Source organism: Lepus europaeus, chromosome 8, assembly GCF_033115175.1.
Source record: "Lepus europaeus isolate LE1 chromosome 8, mLepTim1.pri, whole genome shotgun sequence".
NCBI lineage: Eukaryota > Metazoa > Chordata > Mammalia > Lagomorpha > Leporidae > Lepus > Lepus europaeus.
Genome location: NC_084834.1, coordinates 94,934,740 through 94,958,316, shown reverse-complemented (window position 1 = coordinate 94,958,316; position 23,577 = coordinate 94,934,740). Strand labels below are relative to the sequence as shown.

The window sequence follows — 23,577 nt, the reverse complement described above, 5'->3', positions numbered from 1 at the left end:
ACTTACCTGTAGCTAGGTAAATGGGGTGATTCTGGGCAGGGCTCCATGCCTGCATGGCTGTACGATCTACTTCCTTTAACTTCATCCTGCCAAAGAGAAGAGTTTACAAAAAATATATTACACAGAACATAGAAACATACCAGACAAATCACCATAACATTCATAATTCCCAAATGCCAATAATTCAAATTGGTTGAGGTGTCATTTGTTCTAAATGTTCAACATTAGAAAGAAGGCAAATTTGTAAAAATATTTTTTAAAGGTTTTTATTTATTTATTTGAAAGTCAGAGTTACACAGAGAGAGAAGGAGAGGCAAAGAGAGAGAGGTCTTCCATCCACTGGTTTACTCCCTAATTGGCTGCAATAGCCAGAGCTGTGCCAATTCAAAGCCAGGAGCCAGGAGCCAGGAGTTTCTTCCAGGTCTCCCATGCTGTGCAAGGGACCCTAGGACTTGGGCCATCTTCTACTGCTTTCCCAGGCCATAGTAGAGAGCTGGATAGGAAGTGGAGCAGCCGGGTCTCGAACCGGTGCCCATATGGGACGGCAGCACTGTAGGCGGTGGCTTTACCTGCTATGCCACAGCGCCGGCCCCTGTAAAGCTGTTTGTGAGACGCCCAGTGGACTATTTTAATTTTTTACATACTAATGGGGTGAGTAGCCCTAATTTAAAATGCCTGGAACCAGAAGTACTTCAGATTTCAGTTTTCTGAATTTTGGAATATTTTTATAGACTTTACCATCAGTACTTGAAGAGTTTTGGATTTTGGAGCACTTTGGATTTTTGAATTAGAGATTTTCATCCTGTAGTACTTTAGTTGGAAAAGTAGTCTATAAAAGAGTACAGGGTAGTATCTGAGAAATTAACTTTGCTATACAGGTGCTTCTCACACAAGGATGAGTGGCAGTGTATCAGAGGTGAAAGAAGCCACATAATAAATAAGGTCCATCTCCCAGGATTAGAAGTATTTAATGGTAAGAGCAGTTTTATAAAATAATTTTAGGGGGCTGACACTGTGGCGTAGTAGGTTAAGCCTCTACCTGTAGCACCAGCATCCCATATGGGCACCAGTTCGAGTACTGGCTGCTTTTCTTCTGATCCAGCTCTCTGCTAATGGCCTGGGAAAGCACTGGAAGATAGCCCAAGTCCTCGGGCCCCTTAACTCCTATGGGAGACCCAGAAGAAGCTCCTGGCTTCAGATCAGCTCAGCTCTGGCCATTGCAGCCATATGGGGAGTGAACCAGTGTATGGAAGACCTCTTTCTGTCTCTCCCTCTGTCTGTAACTGTGCCTCTCAAATAAATGAATCAATCAATCTTAAAAAAACAACAACATAATTTTAAACAGATTTACTACAGGAAAGAATAAAGCAAGCCCAAAGATTTTAGAACTAAAGTGAAGTATTTAGAAAACTAGTCTTTCTAAGCTATAATCACACATATAACTTCATTTATATATTCTATCACTAAAGTTACTTTGGTGGAAAAACTCAGAAGGCATTGTGTTATTTCTAATTTTTACATAAATTCATTTGTTGGGGCCAGCTCTGTGACGTAGTGGGTAAAGCTGCCACCTGCAGTACCAGCATCCCATATAGGCGCTGGTTCCAGTCCCGGCTGTTCCACTTCCAATCCAGCTCTCTTCTATGGCCTGGAAAAGCAGCAGAAGATGGCCTAAGTCCTTGAGCCCCTGCACCCGTGTGGGAGACCTGGAAGAAGCCCCTGGCTCCTGGCTTCGGATCAACACGGCTCTGGCCATTGCGGCCAACAGGGGAGTGAACTAGCTGATGGAAGACCTCTCTCTCTCTCTGCCTCTCCTTATCTTTCTATGTAACTCTTTCAAATAAATAAATAAATAAATCTTTAAAAATTTTTTAAAAATTCATTTGCATGGCATACTAGTCTATTCTTTCTTTCTTTGAAAGGCAGTGTTATAGAGAGAGGGAGAGAGAGGTCTTCCATCTGTGGGTTCATTCCCCAAATGGCCACAATGGTGGAGCTGAGCTAACCAAAGCCATGAACCAAGAACTTCTGGGGCTCCCACATGGGTGCATGGACCCAAGCACTTGGATCACCTTCCATTGCTTTCCCAGGCCACAGCAGACAACTGGATCAGACGTGGAGCAGCCAGAACTCGAACCAGTGCCCATAAAGGATACCAGCACGACAGGCTGTGGCTTTACCCGTTACGCCACAGCACCAGCCCAACAAAGATTTTATTTTTTTAGAGCAGTATGAGAGTCACAGAAAAACTGAATGAAAAGTATGGTTAGCATCCTTCCCACCATCCCCTATCCCCCATCTTAATAATGTTTCAAGTCACAAAACTACACTGACACATCACTGTTACCCAAAGTCCACAGTTTACATTAGAGGTCACTATTGGTGTTGCACATTCTATGGCCTTTGCAAACACAGAAAAGACATGTATGAGAATCCATCATGATAAGATCATGCGGAAGTTTCCCTGTCCTAAAATTCCCACACTTCACCTATTTATTCCTCCCTCTCTCCCTATATGTGGAACAGTATATACTGGGTTTCTGTTAGTTGTCCACAGAACCTAAAAAGAGACCTCTGGCTCTCTATTTTCAGGGTCTAGAACTCAATATATACTAATCAAATCTACTTTAGTGATTTAATTGTTTTGGTCTTTTGCACCCATATTTCTTGTCTACTTAATGTGTCTTGAATCAGAGCCACCTGTTAAAAGTCCCCTAATATCAATGCCTTTGTGCCTTATTTCTCTTGGTAGCTCCTGAAACTTCTGCTTTATGAAAGTGACTTTGTTGGGGCCAAGGCTGTAGTGCAGTAGATTAATCCTCTGCCTGCAGCGCTAGCACCCCATATGCGCGCCAGTTCTTGTCCCGGCTGCAACTCTTCCAATCCAGCTCTCTGCTGTGGCCTGGGAAAGCAGTAGAAGATGGCCCAACCCTAGGTTCTAGTCCCGGTTGCTCCTCTTCCAATCCAGTACTCTGCTGTGGCCCAGGAAGGCAGTGGAGGATGGCCCAAGCGCTTGGGTGCCTGCACCTGTGTGGTAGACCAGGAAGAAGCACCTGGCTCCTGGCTTTGGATTGGCGTAGCTCCAGCCGTAGCGGCCATTTGGGGGGTGAACCAACGGAAGGAAGACCTTTCTCTCTGTCTCTCTCTCTCTCTCTCACTGTCTAACTCTGTCTGTCAAATAAAAAAAAAAAAGAAGAAGAAGAAGGCCCAAGTCCTTCGGCCCCTGCACCCACGTGGGAGAGCAGGAAGAAGCACCTGGCTCCTGGCTTTGGATCGGGCCGTTGTGGCCATTTGGGAAATGAACAGATGGAAGACCTTTCTCTCTCTCTTTTCTCACTGTCTGTAACTTTACCTCTCAAATAAATATATAAAATCTTGGAAAAAAAGGTGACTCTGTCATATGTAAACATCTGATACATATTCATAGCATTAAATATTCACTGTCAAATGCACATTTATGAAGAATCTTTGTTTCACATAATGCCTTTTGGCCTGAATTCCACCTTATCAAACATTAAGATCAATTCCCTAGCTTTCTTTATTTACTTTTTAAATTTTTAAAATTTAAAATATTTAAAACTCTTTTGCTGTTGTCTATTTTCATTCAGTGTAAACATTTTTTTTTTAAAGATTTATTTATTTATTTGAGAGGCAGAGTTACAGACAGTGATGGGGAGAGACAGAGAGAAAGGTCTTCCTTCCGTTGATTCACTCCCCAGATGGCAGCAACAGCTGGAGCTGTGCCTAGCCAAAGCCAGAAGCCAGGTGCTTCTTCTGGTCTCCCATGCGGGTGCAGGGGCCCAAGGACTTGGGTCATCTTCTACTGCTTTCCCAGGCTATAGCAGAGAGCTGGATTGGAAGAGGAGCAGCCAGGACTCGAACCAGCGCCCATATGGGATGCTGGCACCACAGGTGGAGGATTAACCTACTGCGCCACGGCGCCGGCCCCTGGTGAAAACATTTTTCTGATAATCGAGATATTTGCATTTTTCCTAATATACACATCTGGTTCTAGCTTTATAATTTTAAATAATTTTACTTAATGCCATTAATCCTCTATTTCTTTACACAGTTAACAACTGACTCCCTACTAATAGTACGAATGAAAGTAGTGTATAATCTCACTGCCCTTCTTCCACTACAGTTAGAGTCAATGATATTATCTTTCCCAGTGTTTACTTTTGTACTGTTAAACAGGCTTATACTGCTACTGATTTGTCAGCTTTAAGGGGTGTTCTTTGACTCCCAGCCACTATAGAGATAGTAATCCATAAACCTCTTCTAACTCAGTTTTGTTTCTAGTTCTCTTTATTAGTTGTTTAACCAAATTCCTATGTTATTGAACATTTACATTGTATTTCTTCTTCTTTGTTCCCACTTTCGTTTTAATATCAGGTCTGTCTGTAGTTAAACATACTCAATGTGCTATAATGCTACTTTTGCCAGCTCCCTTAGGAGGGCCTGACATTAATAATATGCCCTAGATCTTATACATTCAAACTGTTTATATTTGAAGATTTTTTCAGATTATAAAATTAAAGCAAGGAAGTTAAGAGAATCAGTATGTGCTAGCAAGGAGCAGAGCCAAGATTTAAACTTAGAAGTTTAGTTCCAGGGTCCAAGCTCTTACTTGTTACTTCCAATAAGTTCAGGCATTCTTTTTTTATATCATAGAAGCCGGGGTTTGGGTATTACTTGTGATGTCAAAAGTCCCCCATCGGGTGGGAGGTGAGCTCCCAGCTGTGGGGTCTGGGCACAGGGCAGGGGCTCCGTCACTATGGGCTTCTGTGATGCTGAGTGGCAAGGAGTGTGTAGATCAAATTCAAACTCCAGACTGCTCACCTGCACTAGGGCCCTGGTGGACTGGATAGCAGCTGGGCTTGAATCCTCCAACAGCAGAGTGCTCACTGCCTCCCTGCTCAGTGGGGAATAGGACAACACAGAGAAGACCTGGGGTCGTCCAGGGTCACACAGCAGGTATGAGAAGGAGTCGGGGCAGCAACCCAGCCCCTAACCCCTTGCCTTCTCACCCAGGAGGAGCTGTAGCCTGCAGGTTGTTTGCCTGGGGAAGGCCTGTCCCAAGGAAGCAGATCTCTGACTTAGGGGCTCACAGTGTGATGGGGGTAGCAGGTAACTGTACAAGGGTCAAGCACAGGTGACAAAGCCCATGGTGGAGGGAGCCTAGGGCATGTGTGGCATGGGAGTCGTGGAGGACTTCTGGGAGTTGCACCAGCCTTGGAGGAAGCACCTAAGCTTTGTGGGTGGGTTTCAGGCAGACAGCAGCTCACACTCCACTTGTTGCTTTGCCTCAACCCTCCTTCCCCCCAACCCCCGCCTCTCAGTCATTGAGCTGCACCACAGGCTCCACAGGGAAATGTGCCACCGTGGGTGTTGCTCAGACACCCTGGGGGCCCAAAGCAGGGAGCCAGCTAGGTTTAGGAAGAGGGAACATTGTGTCCACACCAGGATGACTGAAAGGTTGGCCATGAGCTGTGGACAGCTCAGGGCGTTGCCTGTGAGGAGGCCACCGTGGGGCCAGGCTGAGGGGCTGGGCCCTTATCCTGGGGAGTCTGGTAGGAGCAGGGCAGCTCTGGGTGTGGGAGGACCCTCCCGGGCCTGTATGGCTGAGCGATGGTGCGGGGCTGCACTATGCAACAGGAATCAGTGAAAGCCGCTCAGGAGGGCTGTGTGTTCTGGACGTCAGGGTAAGAGCAACGAGGAGTGTAGGGTCCATGTCAGCCCTGACTGCCTCAGTTCCCGTTCTGCTTACTCGTACTAAGCCTTTAAATGCTGAATGGCCACTCCGCTTGCCTCTGCCCCGGTCCAAGTCCACTGATGGCCCTCACACGAGATGGGGCAGGCCCAGAAGAGGCAGGACTGGCACAGGACAGCGTGGGCACTCGGCTGGGCATCAGGATGCTTGCAGGAGGGATCTGGAGAGCTGCAGGTTTGGAGAAGGTGTGGGCTCAGGGTGCCAGGAGGGACGTGTCATCCCAGGAACAGATGGGGGCTGCTGACAGCCAGGCCCCAGGCCCCTGTGTCCTGCTCTGGCCCGCAGATAAAAAGTAGTGGTAATAATAATAATAAATCTTGGGGCGTTAAAGGTTTGGTTCCCAAAGTCTTACGTTAATCATAGTAAGAGGACAGAAACTCAATCCAATTACGGTGTTTAGAGGTGCAAATGTAGAGGGGTGACTGGCTGGGATTGGCTCATTAGGATGCAGTCCCATGATTAAACCCTGGTGGCTTTGTAAGAGACCGCACAGAAACACACACACAATCTGCCACCTGCCACGTGACGCTCTGTGCCACCACGGGACTCTGCCAGCAAGAATACCATCATCAGTGGCCAAACCAATGGAGTTGCTGGACCTTAGATTTGAAGCACCAGAACCATAAACCCTTTTTCTTTATAAACTTAGATGCTTCTGGTATTTCATTTTTGTAACAAAAAGCTGATTAAAACAGATTAATAAAGAAGGAATATTAACATTTAGAAAAAATGATTACGGACAAAGCACTACCATACATAAATGAAGTTAAGAGTGAAAAAGATGCATTTTAGAAGCTGTGGAATTAGGACACTATATCACATGGTCAACACCATGGTCTCTGGAGTCAACCCTCAATTTGACCACTGGCTCTGCTACTTGCCAGGTCTGCTACCTTGGATACATTATGAAGCTCTTTGAGGCCCAGTTCCTACATTTGTAAAATGAGAATAAGAGTGACTAACTCATGGGATGTTGTGAGGTTTAAATGAGATCATATATTTTATACAGAGCCAATGTGCCTAGGACACAGGCTAGTGTTTTAGTATGTTTGCTATTTTAAAAAATTATTGGTATCAGGAAATTAATCAAGAAAACTTCATATCTAAGCTTACTCAGGGGGGAAAAATATCTAGCTTTGAAATATGCAGGGAAGTTTTGCTGATTGATTTTGAATGCTTACATTAGAGTAATACAAATAGAATGATGAGCTAGAAAGACCAGTATCAGATAAACTATCAAATTTTAAAATTCTTAACTGTTTAAAGGACATTTTCCTATTTTAAAAATGAGGAAAGTGGCCGGCGCCGTGGCTCACTAGGCTAATCCTCTGCCTATGGCACTGGTACTCTGGGTTCTAGTCCTGGTTGGGGCGCCGGTCCTGTCCCAGTTGCTCCCCTTCCAGTCCAGCTCTCTGCTGTGGCCCGGGAAGGCAGTGTAGGATGGCCCATGTGCTTGGGCTCTGCACCCGCATGGGAGACCAGGAGGAATCACCTGGCTCCTGGCTTCAGGCTGGCACAGCCCGCCGGCTGTAGTGGCCATTTGGGGGGGTGAACCAACAGAGGGAAAATCTTTCTCTCTAACTCTGCCTGTAAAAAAAAAAAAAATGAGGAAGGTGAGTCAGCTATGTGGCAAAACAGGTAAAGCCATCGCCTGCAATGTATATCCCATATGGACACCAGTTTGAGTCCTGGCTGCTCCACTTCAGATCCAGCTCTCTCTCTCTCTTTTTTTCTCTCTCTGCCTCTCTGTAACTCTGCCTTTCAAATAAAACAAATAAAAAATATTTTTAAAAAAATAGGGAGAAAAACTGTTAGGGGAAAAATAGACTACAGATGCCTTCAGAATTTCTAAAGGTGAAAACCAAAATAACTAAATATATAAAAAAAAATTGAATAGCATTGCACTATCTCCTAGAACAAAGGTACAAGGGCTACCTAATTCTTGAACACTTAGTTAATGTGTAACATTTACTGAAAGACAGAGACAAGTTTACAAGAACACAAATTGGTTAAGTGTCAATTCAAAGCATTTATGAATTTATTTCTTAGCCCTAGTACTCAGTGTCCCACTAGAAGCAGTTCCACTTACTAATCTGTACAGAATACAAGGCCTCAGTGCTAACTGAAAAAGTAAATCACCATACAATGGCTTAGAACTATATTATATGATCTGAATCTAATTAAAAACAGTGCCATAATCTAACTGTTGCAATCATTCTCAAAATTATGAAGAATGCTATAAAAATGTAAGTTCATTGAGACACATGTGTATTTCCCTTTCTTTGAGAGGATCATCCACTCAGTCATAAATGATTTTCCTGAAAATATTAAGGTTTAAATTAAATCATATCTTCCCAAGACTTGCTTTAGAAGCTTTGTAATTTTTAAAACATGTGATTAGAATTCACAATACACATGCTTGTTTCAATCAAGACTCACTATGAAAATATAAAGAGCAAACTGTGAGGACAGTGGCTTGCTCACATCCACCATCTACAAGACAGTATCTCCAGCACAGCTGCTACAGCCCAGGGCCTGAAGCCAATACCATTCATTGGAACACCTAGCTCTCACTTTGGTCATGAAATGTTACTTTTCTGTGTCTTGGCTCCATCCTCAGTAAAATAAAGATAATGCTTTGGTGCAGTGGGTTAACGCCCTGGCCTGAAGCACCAGCATTGCAAATGGATGCTGGTTCAAGACTGGGCTGCTCTACTTCCAATCCAGCTCTCTGCTCTGGCCTGGGAAAGCAGTACAAGATGGCCCAAGTCCTTGGGCCCCTGTATCCACATGGGTAACTTGGAAGAAGCTCCTGGCTCCTGGCTTCGGATCAGCGAAGCTCTGGCCATTGCGGCCAATTGGGGAGTGAACCAGCGGATGGAAGACCTCTCTCTCTGTCTCTCCCTCTCTCTGCCTGTCCTTCTCTCTGTGTAACTCTCACTTTCAAATAAATAAACAAATCTTTAAAAAAAAAAAAAAGATAATGACAGTATCTACACAATGGAGTTTTAAGGATTAAACGATCTATTACTCAGAGTGCTTAGAGTAGTTATGTGGCATATAATAAATACTTATAAATGATAGCCATTATAAAAGTCACAATTTAAAAGGTTTATCCCAATGAATCTTTAAGAATTTTATGTTCTAGGAGCTGGTGCTGTGGCGTAGCAGGTAAAGCTGCTGCCTGCAGTGTCAGCATCCCACATGGACGCTGGTTCAAGTCCCGGCTGCTCCACTTCTGATCCAGCTCTCTGCTATGGCCCTGAAAAGCAGAAGATAGCCCAAGTCCTTGGGCCCCTGCACCCGCATGGGAGACCCAGAGGAAGTTCCCAGCTCCTGGCTTCAGACTGATGCAGCTCCAGCCACTGGGGAGTGAATCAGTAGATGGAAGACCTCTCTCTCTCTCTCTCTGCCTCTCCTTCTTCCTCTGTGTAACTTTGACTTTCAAATAAATAAATCTTTTTTTAAAAAAAAGTTTAAAAAAGTTTATGTTCTAGACAAGAACTCTATTTTTCATTTATCTTTCTCTCCACAACTGCATTCAAGTAAGTGAAAACTTTTCTTTCTGCTCATTTTATTAAAATGCAAATTTTGTGAAGTAATGCTAAAACCCAAGAGTACTTTGCAATGCTATAATTGGAGCTGACATAGACCTCAGTAAGGAAAAAGTGAAAGAACTGGAACCTCAGACTCCCAACCCTAGAAATGAGGAGAGTCCTCAAGAAGTTCATGAAAACAATATTAAAAAATAAATTTATTTTGGCATAAACAATTTTGAAATCCATATATACCTCAAAAGTTCAGGGGAAATGCATATTATGGGGAAACTGAATATCTTTAGTGTCTTTTGACACTGCCTTTAGTAAAAACCCACCTTCTGTGGGCAAAACGTCTCATTAAGGATGACATTTGTTCAACAGAATCATCAACATTTTAGGCACATCTCAGGCAACCAATCACGCCAAAGAAAACTGCTCACTGGTCACACTGTATTATTAAGGTGTCAAAATAATCTGCAGTATCACAAAACTTTTTTTAACTGAAATTAACCTAATAATGGCAACATTTCTAAAAACAATATAAAAATACTTTAGCAACAGTGTGACTTCACAAGAATTTTTAATTTGGGATTTGTAACCTCATGAAACTAGCAAGTGTGTGTGTGTGTGTGTGCCTAAACATACATTTTTCTGGAAAAATGATCCAGTGTTTCACTAGATTCTCAAAAAGGAGTGGAATTCCAAAAGTTTGAGAATCGCTGCTATTCACAGTTCATAAATTTCTTTGTATTCTTATGTTAGTTTCAGAAATGAGCCTGTTCATATAAAACCAGGCAGTATACTTCTAAATGCACCTCAAAATTCCTCATGTCCCAAACAACTGTGAATGTGTGCCACATAGATTCACAACCACAAAAACATTTCAAGTTATCCCGAAGTTCTCCAGGTCTACAAGCCTTTCTCAGAGAGGTAATTATGGGGTATTGAGAAGGAGCAGACAGGAACCACTAGAAAAGGAGAGCCTACGTTGGCCAACTCTTGAATAATCAGGATGGAGGGAAAACACAGGATATTAGAAAACAAGGACAAACCTCTAGTTATAGAGCGAATCGTCACAACTTCCGACAGAGAAAACTGAACTTCAGTTCTCTGTTGCTAAGTTTATGAGAAAGGATCTGTCACACAAACCGTCACATCCCTGCAACTTCAAAGACCCTCGTTCTCTCAGTTTCCACAAAAGTTTACAACGCCCACATCGCCCAGACAATACAAGTACTTTGATTTTTTTTTTTTACAAGCGCCTTAAAATCTAATTTCTTATTGTAACAACTTAGTAGCAAAACTACTTCACGAGACTTCCTTCCAAGTATAGGCTGCGACTGGCGACTATTGTCCTTAAAATAATCCAATCCCGGTTAAAATGACAAGCAGCCTGCAGTCCGAACCCACGAACCTGTAGACCCGGTACCAGTTCAAACACAAACAAGAAATTCTGATCCAAGCCGCCGAGAGGAACCCCGAGGTTTGTTTCCTCTCCTCGCCCTTGGAGACCGCACCTCTTTTGTGCGCCAAGGGTCTGAAGGTCTCTTGAGCTCAAAGTGCACTGACCAGCCCGGCCGCGACTGCCCGGCAGCACCGCCCGGCTGAGCCTCGGGGCCGGCGCCTGCCCAGCGGCGGAAACGCGGGCGGACGCCGACGGCCGCGGTCACCGAAGGGGTCCCCACGCCAGGCGTGGTCCCGCCGGGCCCGAAAGCAGCCCCCGGGGCGCGCCGTCACCGGAGACCGGGCCTCAGGCTGGCGGGGGCCAGCAGAGGCAGAGGCCGGGGTCCCAGCTTCGGCTCGGACCCTACCTCTAAGCTCGACAGCCGGCGGAGACAGCAGGAGGCCACAGGCGGACACACCTGGCGGAGACTCTCGGCGATCAGCTCTCGTCTTAGCGCGGCGCCCGTCCGACTCTCCCAGAATTCGCCGCCGCCCCTCCTCCCGGGCCCAGGGCCACCTCCACGTTCCGCTCCAACGTGGCAGCCGCAGCCCCGCCTGCCGGCTGGCCGGCACTTCCGGGTACACGTCTCGCCCCGCCCTCCGCGGCGTACGGCCCGCCACGGCACTTCCGGGAGCGGTGGCCGGCGGGGCGGGGCCGCGGGGCGGTTCCCTGCGGTCCCTCGCGTCCTCGCGCACGCGACACTGGCGACCTTTTTTCTGCTGGGCGGCGCGTAGGGTGCGGTAGCCAAGACCACGAGCAAAAGACAGAGTCCTGCGGGGGCGTTCCCAGCTGGCTGAGGAACGGTCGGGGCCCACAGGAACGCCACGTAGCGCTGGTCCTGTCCTGTGGGGCGTCAGCAGCCTTTGGCGACACTGCCAGCACCGATCCACGGGAAAACCGGGCTGCAAGGACCTCCTGATTGCAGTTTGTAGTCTACTGGGTCCTTGATACGGCTCACAGCGTTCTACTGTCTTGTGTTTTGAGAACTTACATAAAGCCAAACGATCTGGCCATGGCCACAGGGTATCCTGGACACACTTGGCCTCCGCAGTGAGGCAGAGGTGGGGTGAGGTGTTAGTATCCTTTGATGCGCTCGCCCGCGGCCACTGGGGCCATCTGGCTTCCCCTGAGCTGGAAACCTAATGAGGTGCATTGCCTGTACGTACTTTCAGCTTAGAGTTATTTTACATTGAAGCCAGGAAGATCACTTGGTGGAATAGCAAATTGAGCCCAGGTCTCCTTATTTATGTATCATTTCTCTTCCCCTTACCTCCTAACGCCTTTCTTAATGACGCTCTCACTGGAAATACTGTTTCCTTTTTGTATCCAAGAGATAAGTAAAATACAGCAAACTCTCATTTTAAGTACTAGCCTAGAAACATGTTCGCCCCCTTTCAGTATCTTATACATGAGGTTCTATCACAAAAGGAGTTTATGTAGGATCGAAACAGACCCACTCAAGCAGATTACCAGTTTACAGTGGCTAATTTATAATGTGTTCTAAAAGGCTTTCCACTTTCTGGCTACAAAACTAGTTTACCTTTGCCAATAAAAATGATTTAAGGGCTGACGCTGTGGCACGGCTGCTTAAGCCGCGGCCTGCAGCGCTGGTGGGATGCCGGTTGGTGTCCCAGCTGCTCTACTTCTGATCCAGCTCCCCACTAATGTGCCTGGGAAGACAAGGAAAGATGACCCAACTGCTTGGGACCCTGCACCAATGGGAGACCTGGAAGAAGCTCCTGGCTTTGGCCTGGCCCAACCAGGTCTTTGCAGCCTTTTAGGGAAGTGAACCAGTGGATGGAAAATCTCTAACTCTGCCTTTCAAATAAATCTTAAAAATTCCATGATTTAGGGAGTATAGTGGTGAAGACCCTACTGGTTGGGATACCTGTATCCCATATGGGCTGCCTGGGTTCAAGTTCCAGCTCCATACTTGAATCTAACTCCCTGCTAATGTGCACCTTGGGAGGCAGCACGGGATGGCTCAAGTGCTTGTGTCTCTCCCCTACACATGGAAGTTCTTAGCTCCTGGCTTTAGTCCTTGAGGAGGTTGTTAAGAATTTAGAAGGTAAATCAGCAGACTGCCGCATTCTTAAAAATAGAATCCACGATTTAGAAGTGACACCATCTTTAGAGCAAAGAGAATATGTTAAACTTGTGAACTCTCATCTTACCGTCCCACCTCCAAAAAAGTCCCAGCTACTTGGAAATGTGCACTGACATGAGAAAAGGGCTCATTGGAGTGCCTGCTTTCCCTCAAAGTAATGATTTATTCAGTGGTTAGCTTCTGGTATCATCTAATGAAACGTTTCATGTATGTTCCTCTTGCCTTAAGTCTGCAGACTACAAAGCTCCCACCCCCACTGAAGACCCTGGTTTTTGTATTTTTAAACAGTGGGGGAGAGGGAATCACATGACTTGAAAATTACATGAAACTTAAATTCTAGTGCCCATAATAAAGGTTTATGGAAACACATCCATGCTCAGTGGTTCATGTGTTGACTCTGGATGAGGGTAGAGCTGAATGGCTGCTACAAAAATCAGACAGCCCTCAGAACCGAAAATACTCATCAGCCCTTTTTAGGAAAAATACTGCCAGTCTCAGGACTTTCGCCTATGAGGACCAGTATGGGACATTCCAAGCCTATACCCTGTATCAGAGTTTGTGATACAGCTTCTTGCTAAGGTGCCTGGGAGGCAGCAGATGATGGCCCAAGTACTTGGGTTCTCGCTACACCCATGGAAGCCCCAGCTTGAGTTCCTGGCTCCTGGCCTGACTGCTGCAGGCAGTAGGGAAGTGAACCAGTGGATGGAAGATACCCGCTTGTCTGTCCTCTTTCAGATAAATCAATCTTGAAAAATAAAATGCAAACAAGACATTCAATACCATGAAGTTTTATTTCAGAGCTTTGATATAACAGCATACAAAGACAATCTGCAAAGGAAATATAAAATTGTAACTAATTCCAAGGATAAAATATAGCTGTTTGTAGACTTGATAGCAGTCCTGGCTTTGACCACGCAAGGATAAACTGCAATGCATTCTTACTCAATGGGAAAATTTAAGATTGTTCAGACTTTAATATTTGTCAAAAGATTAAAAACTCATTACTTGCCATCTTTTCTATGTCCTGGCAAAACAGCTCTATGCCTTTCCAAGTCTGGTCAGTTTCCAAAATCTTACCCTTTGTACTTTCCGTGTCAAGAAATAGCTCTGAGAGTTTCTTAAATACCGAGTTTTCGGTTGACATCACTTCCCAAGACATGTTCATGCTTTGCGTCCCAATCACTTTCCTCATTTATGCCTATAGGTTCACCTTCATCAAGTTTCCCCGGCTACAGAACTACGGCTGCCTCTTTAATAGCAGCATGCTAACATTCTCAGACAGCTCTATCTTCTACTACATTCCCTCTGTACCTGCAGGATGATCTCAGACTACTGGCAAAGCAAGGAAAGCCTGTGATTCTGGAATCACAGTGCAAATTTCATGGGAACATCTTGACCTGAGCTTGCAGCTTCACCAGAAAGCTGAACGTCATCAGTCCATGCTGACCTCTGATGATATCAGCTTCTAGTGGCAGGAAAATGTTATTTTTCAGTCTTATATTTACCAACATTTTCTTTCAATGTAGCAACTAACATGAAAGTTTTGGTCTGAATGTTAGCTAAACTGATTGAATCTTGCTTTAATTAGTTCAAGCCAACGTAGAAATAAGCATTTCATTTCAACCAAAAGTGACTTTCTATTCCTAGTGCAATTTAAACAAGATGTTGAAGCAGCTTTAACCCCCCCCCCCTTTTTTTTTTTAAAGATTTATTTATTTTATTTGAAAGAGTTATAGAGAGGAAAGGCAAAGAAAGAGAGTCACTCCCCAACCGGCCACAACAGCCAGAGCTGTGCCGATCTGAAGCCAGGAACCAGGAGCTTCTTTCGGGTCTCCCATGTGGGTGCAGGGACCCAAGCACTTGGGCCATCTTCTACTGCTTTCCCAGGCCACAGCAGAGAGCTGGATCAGAAGAGGAGCAGCCGGGACTAGAACTGGCGCCCATATGGGATGCCAGCGCTTCAGGCCAGGGTGTTAATCTGCTGTGCCACAGCGCAGGCCCCTAACTCTTCTTTTTACATTCATCTGACTTTTTCAGCAATTCATACTGTAGTTTCATGTAGGCCTAAGCCTTGGCCTATCTTTGTTTTGCTGTCATTATGTTCACATCTTTCTAATCACATCCAAGTTCACTTCCAGCTATCACTTCTTCTTTGCTAACCTGCCATTTTTGTTGACCAATTCTCTTTTGATGCGCAACTGTCACATAAATTTAACCTCTGGAAAACAAGGAAGCAACACACTATGCACTTTGCTGTGCTGTGTGAACCAAGTAACATGCTCTGTTACTGAGTTCATACATCTTATTTGCATAATGATATGAATGGCTAATACCAAACTTTATGCTATATTTTGCTATATTGTGAAAAAGCTATATTGTGAAACTGAAACGCTAACCATGTTGGGGGATTCATATCATTTACTGAACTGATATAATAACACACTGCAACTGTGCAAACTGTGCAAAGCAAGGCCTTCTGTACGTGACAGCAGTTCAATAACACAACAGTCAGTTAACTACTAACCAAGCTTAGTCCTAGATCAAATGAAAACGAAGCTTTTCTGAAAGAAGGCTAGTTCTAGGACTCTGAACTACTCATTGGAGCTAGAACAAATATTTAGAGATAATTTAATGTAGAATTCTTCAGATTGGGATTTGTAGGTGGTCTAAAGACATTCTTTTGAGAATTAGGCCTCCTCCCCTCCTTTCAACAACCTTGAGGTCTCCAGCAGTAAAGTTCTACAGAAAAGAAAAAGAAACAAAACCATCACAGGACTGGCATTGTGGCGTAGTGGGTAAAGCCTCCACCTGTGTCACTGGCATCCCTTATGGCTGTGGTTCGTGTCTCAGCTGCTCTACTTCCCAGCTAGCTCCCTGCTAATGGCCTGGAAAAAGCAGCCGGAATATAGCCCAAGCATTTGGACCCTGCACCCATGTGGGAGACCTAGAGAATCAATCTCCTGGCTCCAGCCTGGCCAATATGCACATCACAGGAAGTCAAACAGTAGTTGGCTCATCTCTCTCTTTCAAATAACTATATCTTAAAAACAAATAAAAACAAGGTACAGGATGGTATGGTATATACAATGGACTTGTTCCACAGTAATCAATACTATGTTTATAGTTCGGCCAAACAGCAGCATCTATTTCATTCATGTTTTATGATTTTTGAATGCATTATTCATAAATCTTTTTGTTAAAGGCTATAAACAACATTTATATCAACTTTAGGTTTCTACAAATTTTTTTAAACGATTTACTTTATTTATTTGAAAGAGTTACAGAGAGAGGTAGAGACAGAGAGAGGTTTTCCATGCTCTGGTTCACTCCCCAGATGGCTGCAACAGCCAGAGCTGCGCTGACCCGAAGCCAGGAGCCAGGAGCTTCTTCTGGGTCTCCCACGTGGATGCAGGGGCCCAAGGATTTGGGCCATCTTCCACTGCCTTCCCAGGCCATAGCAGAGAGCTGGATCGGAAAAGGAGCAGCAGGGACTAGAATTGGCGCCCATATGGGATGCCAGCGCTTCAGGCCAGGGCGTTAATGCGCTGCGCCACAGCAACAGCACAACGCATTAAATTTCTACAAATTTAAGAAACAGAAAATTAACTTATGTCAACATGAGTGAGTATTCCCAAGAATTTCCCCACTTTAATGAGGCTTCACTTTTGAGAAATGTCTACAACATGCCTAATCAATGACACAACTGAGATTTGTGATATCCAGCTTCCTACCACCTTCCCATCTACTGTTCTTTAACAAAGCTGTGAGATACAGGACAGTCATATATTGGTGTAACTAAGAGTCATTTATAAAATATCCAATAGTTTAGTAAATTTAAACCCTGGAACATAAGACCTCTAAGGATTTCAATGGAGGTAGGCACTTGATACAGCAGTTGAATGTGTATATCCCATATCTGATGTGGCTGAGTTCAAGTCCCCCCTCCACTCCCCATTCCAGCTGCTTGATGTGCACCCTGGGAGGCAGCAGATGCAGCATCAAGTGGCTGGGTCCCTCCTGCCACATGGGGAGCTCCCACTTCCCAAACATCTGGGCAGATAGGAGCTCTCACTGTTTCTCATCAGGGGATGAAAGGATGACGTCGGTATTTCTAAGAGAAGCTCCCCTCCAACTATCAGTCCTGAATCTAATCTTCTAACTTGGAAAATCATAGTGATGCTAACTTTGAAAGCTAAAAAGGGAAAACTTTTAGCTCAGGGTATAATGTCTACATTATGCCAACGTCAGCTACATTCTAAAGGTCAATTTTTTCCTCAGTTGTGATCTTTTCTGTGTTTTTAACAAAACCAATAAAGTTATAAATCCCTTACCTTTACTAAATAAATGTTCAAATTCTTGATCAAATAAATCTGACAAATGATGTTCTCTAGGAAAACACTCTTCGATTTAATTCCTAGAAGGACAAATATTTTATAGGCAAATCAACGCAGAGAAAATTAGATCAGATGCACATACATAAGTCTCCTGATTATTTTTAATGTCCTCATCCACATACATTAATCACAATCAGTCATGATGTGAACAGCAGTGGAAAAAGTTTAATCATTGGACATTTCTATTCATAAGGTTTTTATTGCTGAGCTCTTTAAAAATGTACATTAACAAACTATATTTTAGTAAATTCCAATTTTCTAATGTACAGCAGTTAAGGCCTCCAATTATAATGACTGGAAAAAGAACAAAGATTATTTCAGGGGCAGGTACAGTGGTTAGGACATCAGTTAAGACTGGGGAGTGAACCAGCAGATGGAAGACCTCTCTCTCTGCTTCTCCCTGTCTGTAAGCTTCGCCTTTAAAGTGAGTAAATCAATCTTTAAAAAAAAATTAAAATAAAAAGATATGCTTATACCTGGGGCCAGGGCTGTGGCATAGCAGGTCAAGCATCCACCTGCAGTGCCGGCATTCCATATGGGTGCTAATTTGAGTCCTAGCTGTTCCACTTACAATCTAGCTCTGGCTGATGGCCTCGGAAAGCAGAAGATGACTCAAGTGCTTGGGTCCCTGCACCTAAGGGAGGGAGACCTGGAAGAAGCTCCTGGCTCCTCCTGATAGGCGCAAATCCAGCTGCTTTGTAGCCACTTGGGGAGTGAACCAGCAGATGAAGACCTCTCTCTGTAACTATGCCTTTCAAAAAAATAAATACATCTTTAAAAAAAAATATTCTGGGGGCCAGCGCTGTGGCCTAGTTCCAGTTGCTCTTCTTCCAGCCCAGCTGTCTGCTGTGGTCCAGGAGGGCAGTGGAGGATGGCCCAAGTGCTTAGGCCCCTGCACCCCCATGGGAGACCAGGAAGAAGCACCTGGGTCCTGGCTTTGGATTGGTGCAGTGCCCGCCATGGCAGTCATTTGGGGAGTGAACCAATGGAAGGAAAAGCTTTCTCTCTGTTTCTCTCAGTGTCTAAAACTCTATCTGTCAAAAAAAAAAAAAAAAAAAAAAAAGATTCTTATACCTTGCATAACAGAATGTCTGGGTTCAAGTCCAAGGTCCGCTATAGATTCCAGCTTCCTGCTAATGCATGCCCTGGGAGGCAGCAGGTGATGGTTCAAGTAGCTGTGTCCCTGTCAACCACATGGGAGATCTGGATGGAGTTCCAGACTCCTGGCTTCATCCTGGCCCAGCCCTGGCCATCCTGAGTGTTTGAGGAGTGAACAGATCGATGAGGGCTCTCTCTGTCAAATAAACAAATAAATAAATTCAAACAAACAAATAATTTTTAAAAGATTATTTCAAGTACAATATGATACCTACTTTGTATAGATTATCTCACACTAACTTGGAGATGTCATGTTCTTAGCATCAATCCTAGTAGAGAAGTTAACCATACCTTACTATATTCTAATGCTGGTTAGTCTTTGAGTGGTGATGAAAAGATAAGATTCCAAAGTTTACAAATCCCAGACACTAATTAGTATTTTGCCTATGAGGTATACTTTGATTGTCTGACAAAGTCCACTTCTCATGAAGGGGGGCAGAAATTACAGGGGGAGAGGAGATGCAAGTACTTGCAAAACAGACACATCATAATGGACAAAAATCAAGTTTAAAGGAAAAGGTCAAACTGTTCAAGGATGCTGCATTTAGTTAACTGAACTACATTCCTTACACGTAAGTAATTGTACCATATTCCTTGAAACAACACTAAATACAAAGTTCAGTCTTTCCAACTTAGTACCATCACAATCCAGAAAGTATTTATTTAAAGTATGGTGGTTAGTGTCCCAAATGACTGTCCCCCCTTTAGATACCCACACCCTTGTACAGTCCCTTCCTACCTGTACTAGGACGGCCTCTGTGAACAACAGGGCAAGGCAGAGGTGACATGTCCTTCCAGAGTTTTAAAAGGTAAGCTTCTATCTTGGACTTTTTCTCTTCCATCTTTCCCTCTGCGGAAGGCCAGCTGCTGAATTCAAAGACAGCCTATGAAGTTCACATGGCAAAGAAGTAAATTCTTCAGACCAAAGCTAGCAAGGAACCAAGGTTTGTCAAGTTAAGACCATTTTCCACACTTTTTGAAGTACCCTCATAATTACATACAAGGTTAGCACAATGAATGACATACAGTACAATATAGCTATTATTATTCTCTCCCCCAATAGCCTAAATTAGAGACTCTATATCATAAAATAGATTTCACCAAAGCCTTTATAAACCTACTTTTACTTGAATAATCTTCCATTTCCAAGTCACTGCTTTGGATGCAAAAATACGTAATATATTTAAAACTGAAAGATAAGGGTGAGTGTCTAGTGATTAAGATGTTGGTTGAGGGGCCAGGGCCGTGATGCAGTAAGTTAATCCTCCTCCTGTGGCACCAGCATCCCATATGGCGCAGGTTCTAGTCCCAGCTGCTCCTCTTCCAGTCCAGCTCTCTGCTGTGGCCTGGGAAAGCAGTAGGAGATGGCCCAAGTGCTTAGGCTCCTGTACCCACGTGGGAGACATGGAGAAGAAGCTCCAGGCTCCTGGCTTTGGATCCACGCAGCTCTGGCCACTGCGGCCATTTGTAGAGTGAACCAGCAGATGGAAGACCTTTCTCTCTGTCTCTCCTTCTCACTGTCCGTAACTCTACTCCTCAAATTAATAAATAAAATCTTTAAAACAAACAAACAAACAAACAAAAATATGTTGGTTGAGATGCCTGTGACCCATGCTAGAGTGCCTGGGTTTAGTACCCAGTTCCAGCTCCTGATTCCAGCTTCCTGGTAGTACAGAACCTGGGAAGCTGATGGCTTAAGTACCTGCGTTCCTGCCACCCACATAGGAGACCTGGATTGAGTTCTTGGCCCTCAGCTCTGACCCAGCCCAGCCCTAGCTGTTGTGGGCATTTGGGGAGTGAAAAATCAGATGGAGATTGCTTTCTGTCTGTCTCTCAAATAAGTAATTTTTTTAAATAGCAAAGATATAGTACCTTTCCCACATATTTCTGGTAATTGTCTTCCAAGATCAACATCTCCAAGAGAACAGCTCCTGAAAAGAGATTTTTAAACAATTACAATTGTCAACGCCTTGTGAATCACAATTATCTTTATGACTTCTTACATATCCTCATTTAAGTTTTTGGTAATCACAACGGTTCATTATGTGAACAGCAGTGAAAAGGTTTAATCACCGGATATGAAGTTACTAAAGCAATACTGTAACCAAAGGATCAAATTTAGAACGTCAAGGTCACCAGTAAAACAAATTAAACAATAGTAACAGAAAGCATATAGAAATTAAAAACAAATGTAATGATACACAACTCAAATGGCTCCACAAGGGATTGAATACCCCTTACCCAGATGTACACCAAGAATATTTAGTGCAGTGACCTCCTGTGGCTTCTATAAATGTGGGTGGTTTGTTTTCATCCAACCAGTCTATGGTATCTGTTCTGTTAAAAAACCGGACGGCGCCGTGGCTCAACAGGCTAATCCTCTGCCTTGCGGCGCCGGCACACTGGGTTCTAGTCCCGGTCGGGGCGCTGGATTCTATCCCGGTTGCCCCTCTTCCAGGCCAGCTCTCTGCTACGGCCTGGGAAGGCAGTGGAGGATGGCCCAAGTCCTTGGGCTCTGCACCCGCATGGGAGACCAGGAGAAGCACCTGGCTTCAGATCAGTGAGATGCACCGTCCGCAGCAACCACTGGAGGGTGAACCAATGGCAAAAAGGAAGACCTTTCTCTCTGTCTCTCTCTCTCACTATCCACTCTGCCTGTCAAAAAAATAAAAATTTTTTAAAAAAAAAAAATTTTTTTTTCAGTAACTCCTTTGCAATTAATCATTAGGAGAATGTTGTCAGAATAATGTGTGAACCACACTGTGTTATCTTTTCTAGGAGAGCTAAAATAACTGGAACCCAATTCAGCAGGAAATAAAAAACTGTCAGCACTTCAGAGGCTGAGCTGGCAGCAACACTCACAACTCCTGTGTTAAGGAAATGGCAGATGGTGGCCACCTTCCCCTCCCCTCCAGGCTCCCAGCAGGTCTGGCTACTTCTGAATCCATTGTAACAGCAGTCCGGCAGCCTGGACTCTCAGTTCCATCTGTAGCATCTCACATCCATCAGCCCAGCTCTGTCATGCCGGCTATGGCAGTCTTCATTTAAAATCATCTTCAATGGGAGAGGGGGGATAAAAGCACCTCTAGGTACTAATCGCTGTTTCTTTTAATTTTGTGATCATCAATTTGCATAGGTTTTGATCAGTCTACCCCATAACAATTTTTTCCCATAAGCCTTCCCTCTTTCATGAAGTTTTTTTCAGAAACACATGTGGCACAGCAAAACACATGTGCCAGAGACTCAAACTCACTGTAGACATTGTCTCTGTATTCAAGGTGCACCTCCAACAGGTTCCTTAGAGACTTTTAAGGACTTAAAAAGGCAAATACCACAATAAGATACCACTTCACTTCACACCTGTGAAAATGAGTTGATACTGGAACCAGCAGATGGAAGCTCTGTCTCTCCCTCCGTCTCTAACTCTGCCTCTCAAATAAAAATAAATCTTTAAGAAAGCAAAAACTGTTAACCACCTAAATGTCTACCAACTGATAAACGGATAATTACGTGGTAAGTCCCCACAATGGAATATGACATCAGGTACAGGAATTACACACCGAAAAACTTGCTATATCAAGAACCCAGAAAACATTCTGCTAAGTCAAAGATGTTCCACAAAAGATCATGTATTATGGTTTACACGAATTGTACTTAATATGCAAATTATAGAAAGTAAACCGGTGGTTTCTGGGGACTGGAGTGAGGGAAGATGAAAGGAGACAGCTAGTAAGAACGGATTTTCCTTTTGGGATGATAAAAATGCTCTAAAATTAACCGTGGTGATAGCTGCACAACTATGTGCATATACTACAAAGCACTGAATTGTACATTGTAAATCAGTTTTATAGAAAATTATCTCAAGAAAACTATTGCAAAAGAGGCAACCAATTTTCTCCTTAAAGACAACTGAGAAGTTTTGGTTTTATCTCCATTAGGTATTAATTGGTCGAACACTACTAGAAAAGCATCTAATAGTCTCATCAACTGACCCTACTTAAGCTCAGGTCCTATCTTCTCACAACCAACCCAGCATTTGCCTTGCATCCCCCCCCCCCCCCGCCCCCCAAACCAACTTCAAGTTCACGGACTACCCTCAGAGCACATGCCTTAAAAAAGGTAAGCAAAAGCTCTGTTAGCGTCACTCGGATTACGATAGAGGCGTAGCATAAGGGCAGGTGATACCTTGAGATGACTATTTTGGGCTAGAATCTGGGCAAAAGTGAACAGAACAGCAGGAAGCAGAAACCTCGCTAGGCCCATGGATCTGGAATCGCTTCGGTGAGCTGGAGAAGGAAATAAAAAAGTTACAAACATTATTGTTTGAAAAAAAAAATTACACACAGAGAAAAACAAACGTATTTAATATTTTCTCAAAAACAATGTGCTAAATTGACCTAACGTTTCCTTCTGTGAAAAACTGGAATCTCGAAGCGTAAACGGGGCGCGCTTGACTGAGCCAGTGTTGGCGCATCCTCTCACTGCCCAAAGAGGGGACACGACGCCCCAAGGCCACGCCACACCGTCCTGCCCCACTGCCGCACGGAGGAGTCCTCACTACGCCGCGGGCTCCGCACAGCCCCAGGCACCCGACCTCATTCCCTTGCTAACTTCCGCGCTGGGATGAGGCTTCCACGCGGCGGCCCCTCGCACCAGCCTGCCACTCTGCGTCTCCGGAACCACGCACCTGCAGCCCACAGCGCCGGTGTCTTCGCCTCAGAAAGCTGCAGGCCTCTCAAGTCCCTTGTTCTTAGCTCGACTTGGTCTTCAGGATTTCCACCGCACGGCGTCTCGTCCCTCCCGCTTTCTCCCAGGTCCAAAGATCGCACCCTGAGACCCATCGGCACGCCGTCCTCAGTCCCCTCAGTTTGGGGCCTGCTTCTCTGCTTCGCGTCGTCAGGCTCCGTCGCAAAACAAAGGCGATGGCACCGGATTGAACCAGAACGAGCAAACAGCCCTGAAGAGCCCAGCGCTTGCAACAAAACCAGCTGCCCACCCTCCTACAGAGAGGGAGGCGTGGCCAAGCGCACGTCTCAACGTCCCGCCCCCCGACCTTTCCGATTGGTCGCTTCGACGCGACGTGGCTCACGATTGGCTACGGCGCCAAGTGCGGCGCCTACAGAGAGGAAGAGGGGGTGGAGTCCAGCGCCTCCAAAGCCCGC

At 44.7% G+C, this 23,577-nt stretch overlaps 1 protein-coding gene and 1 long non-coding RNA gene across 28 annotated transcripts in view; both read right to left on the bottom strand.

Moving 5' to 3' along the window:
* SEC31A (SEC31 homolog A, COPII coat complex component) overlaps positions 1 to 11,307 on the bottom strand; it is an 88,796-nt gene extending 77,489 nt beyond the window's left edge. For 10 of the 23 annotated variants that reach the window (XM_062198582.1, XM_062198585.1, XM_062198588.1 and 7 more), the window contains exons 1-2: positions 11,124 to 11,306; positions 7 to 86 (exon numbers count right to left, since the gene is read on the bottom strand). In XM_062198582.1, the coding sequence (XP_062054566.1) occupies positions 7 to 85 (79 nt within the window). In that variant the 5' untranslated portion in view covers position 86; positions 11,124 to 11,306. Of the gene's footprint in view, positions 1 to 6; positions 87 to 11,123 lie in introns of all 23 variants that reach the window. The other 13 variants (XM_062198576.1, XM_062198578.1, XM_062198579.1 and 10 more) reach the window with 3 other exon arrangements.
* Positions 11,308 to 13,651: 2,344 nt separating this feature from the next.
* On the bottom strand, positions 13,652 to 23,404 carry LOC133765061 (uncharacterized). 5 transcript variants are annotated; one of them, XR_009866562.1, is made up of 7 exons: positions 23,103 to 23,404; positions 22,601 to 22,701; positions 20,288 to 20,346; positions 19,155 to 19,343; positions 18,332 to 18,551; positions 17,195 to 17,277; positions 13,652 to 16,442 (listed from the first exon to the last, which is right to left on the bottom strand). It is a non-coding gene; the product is annotated as an uncharacterized LOC133765061 (long non-coding RNA). The 5 variants fall into 5 exon arrangements; XR_009866564.1 differs by having other exon boundaries at positions 19,155 to 19,299; XR_009866561.1 differs by having other exon boundaries at positions 19,155 to 19,282.
* Between the last annotated feature and the right edge of the window lie 173 nt (positions 23,405 to 23,577).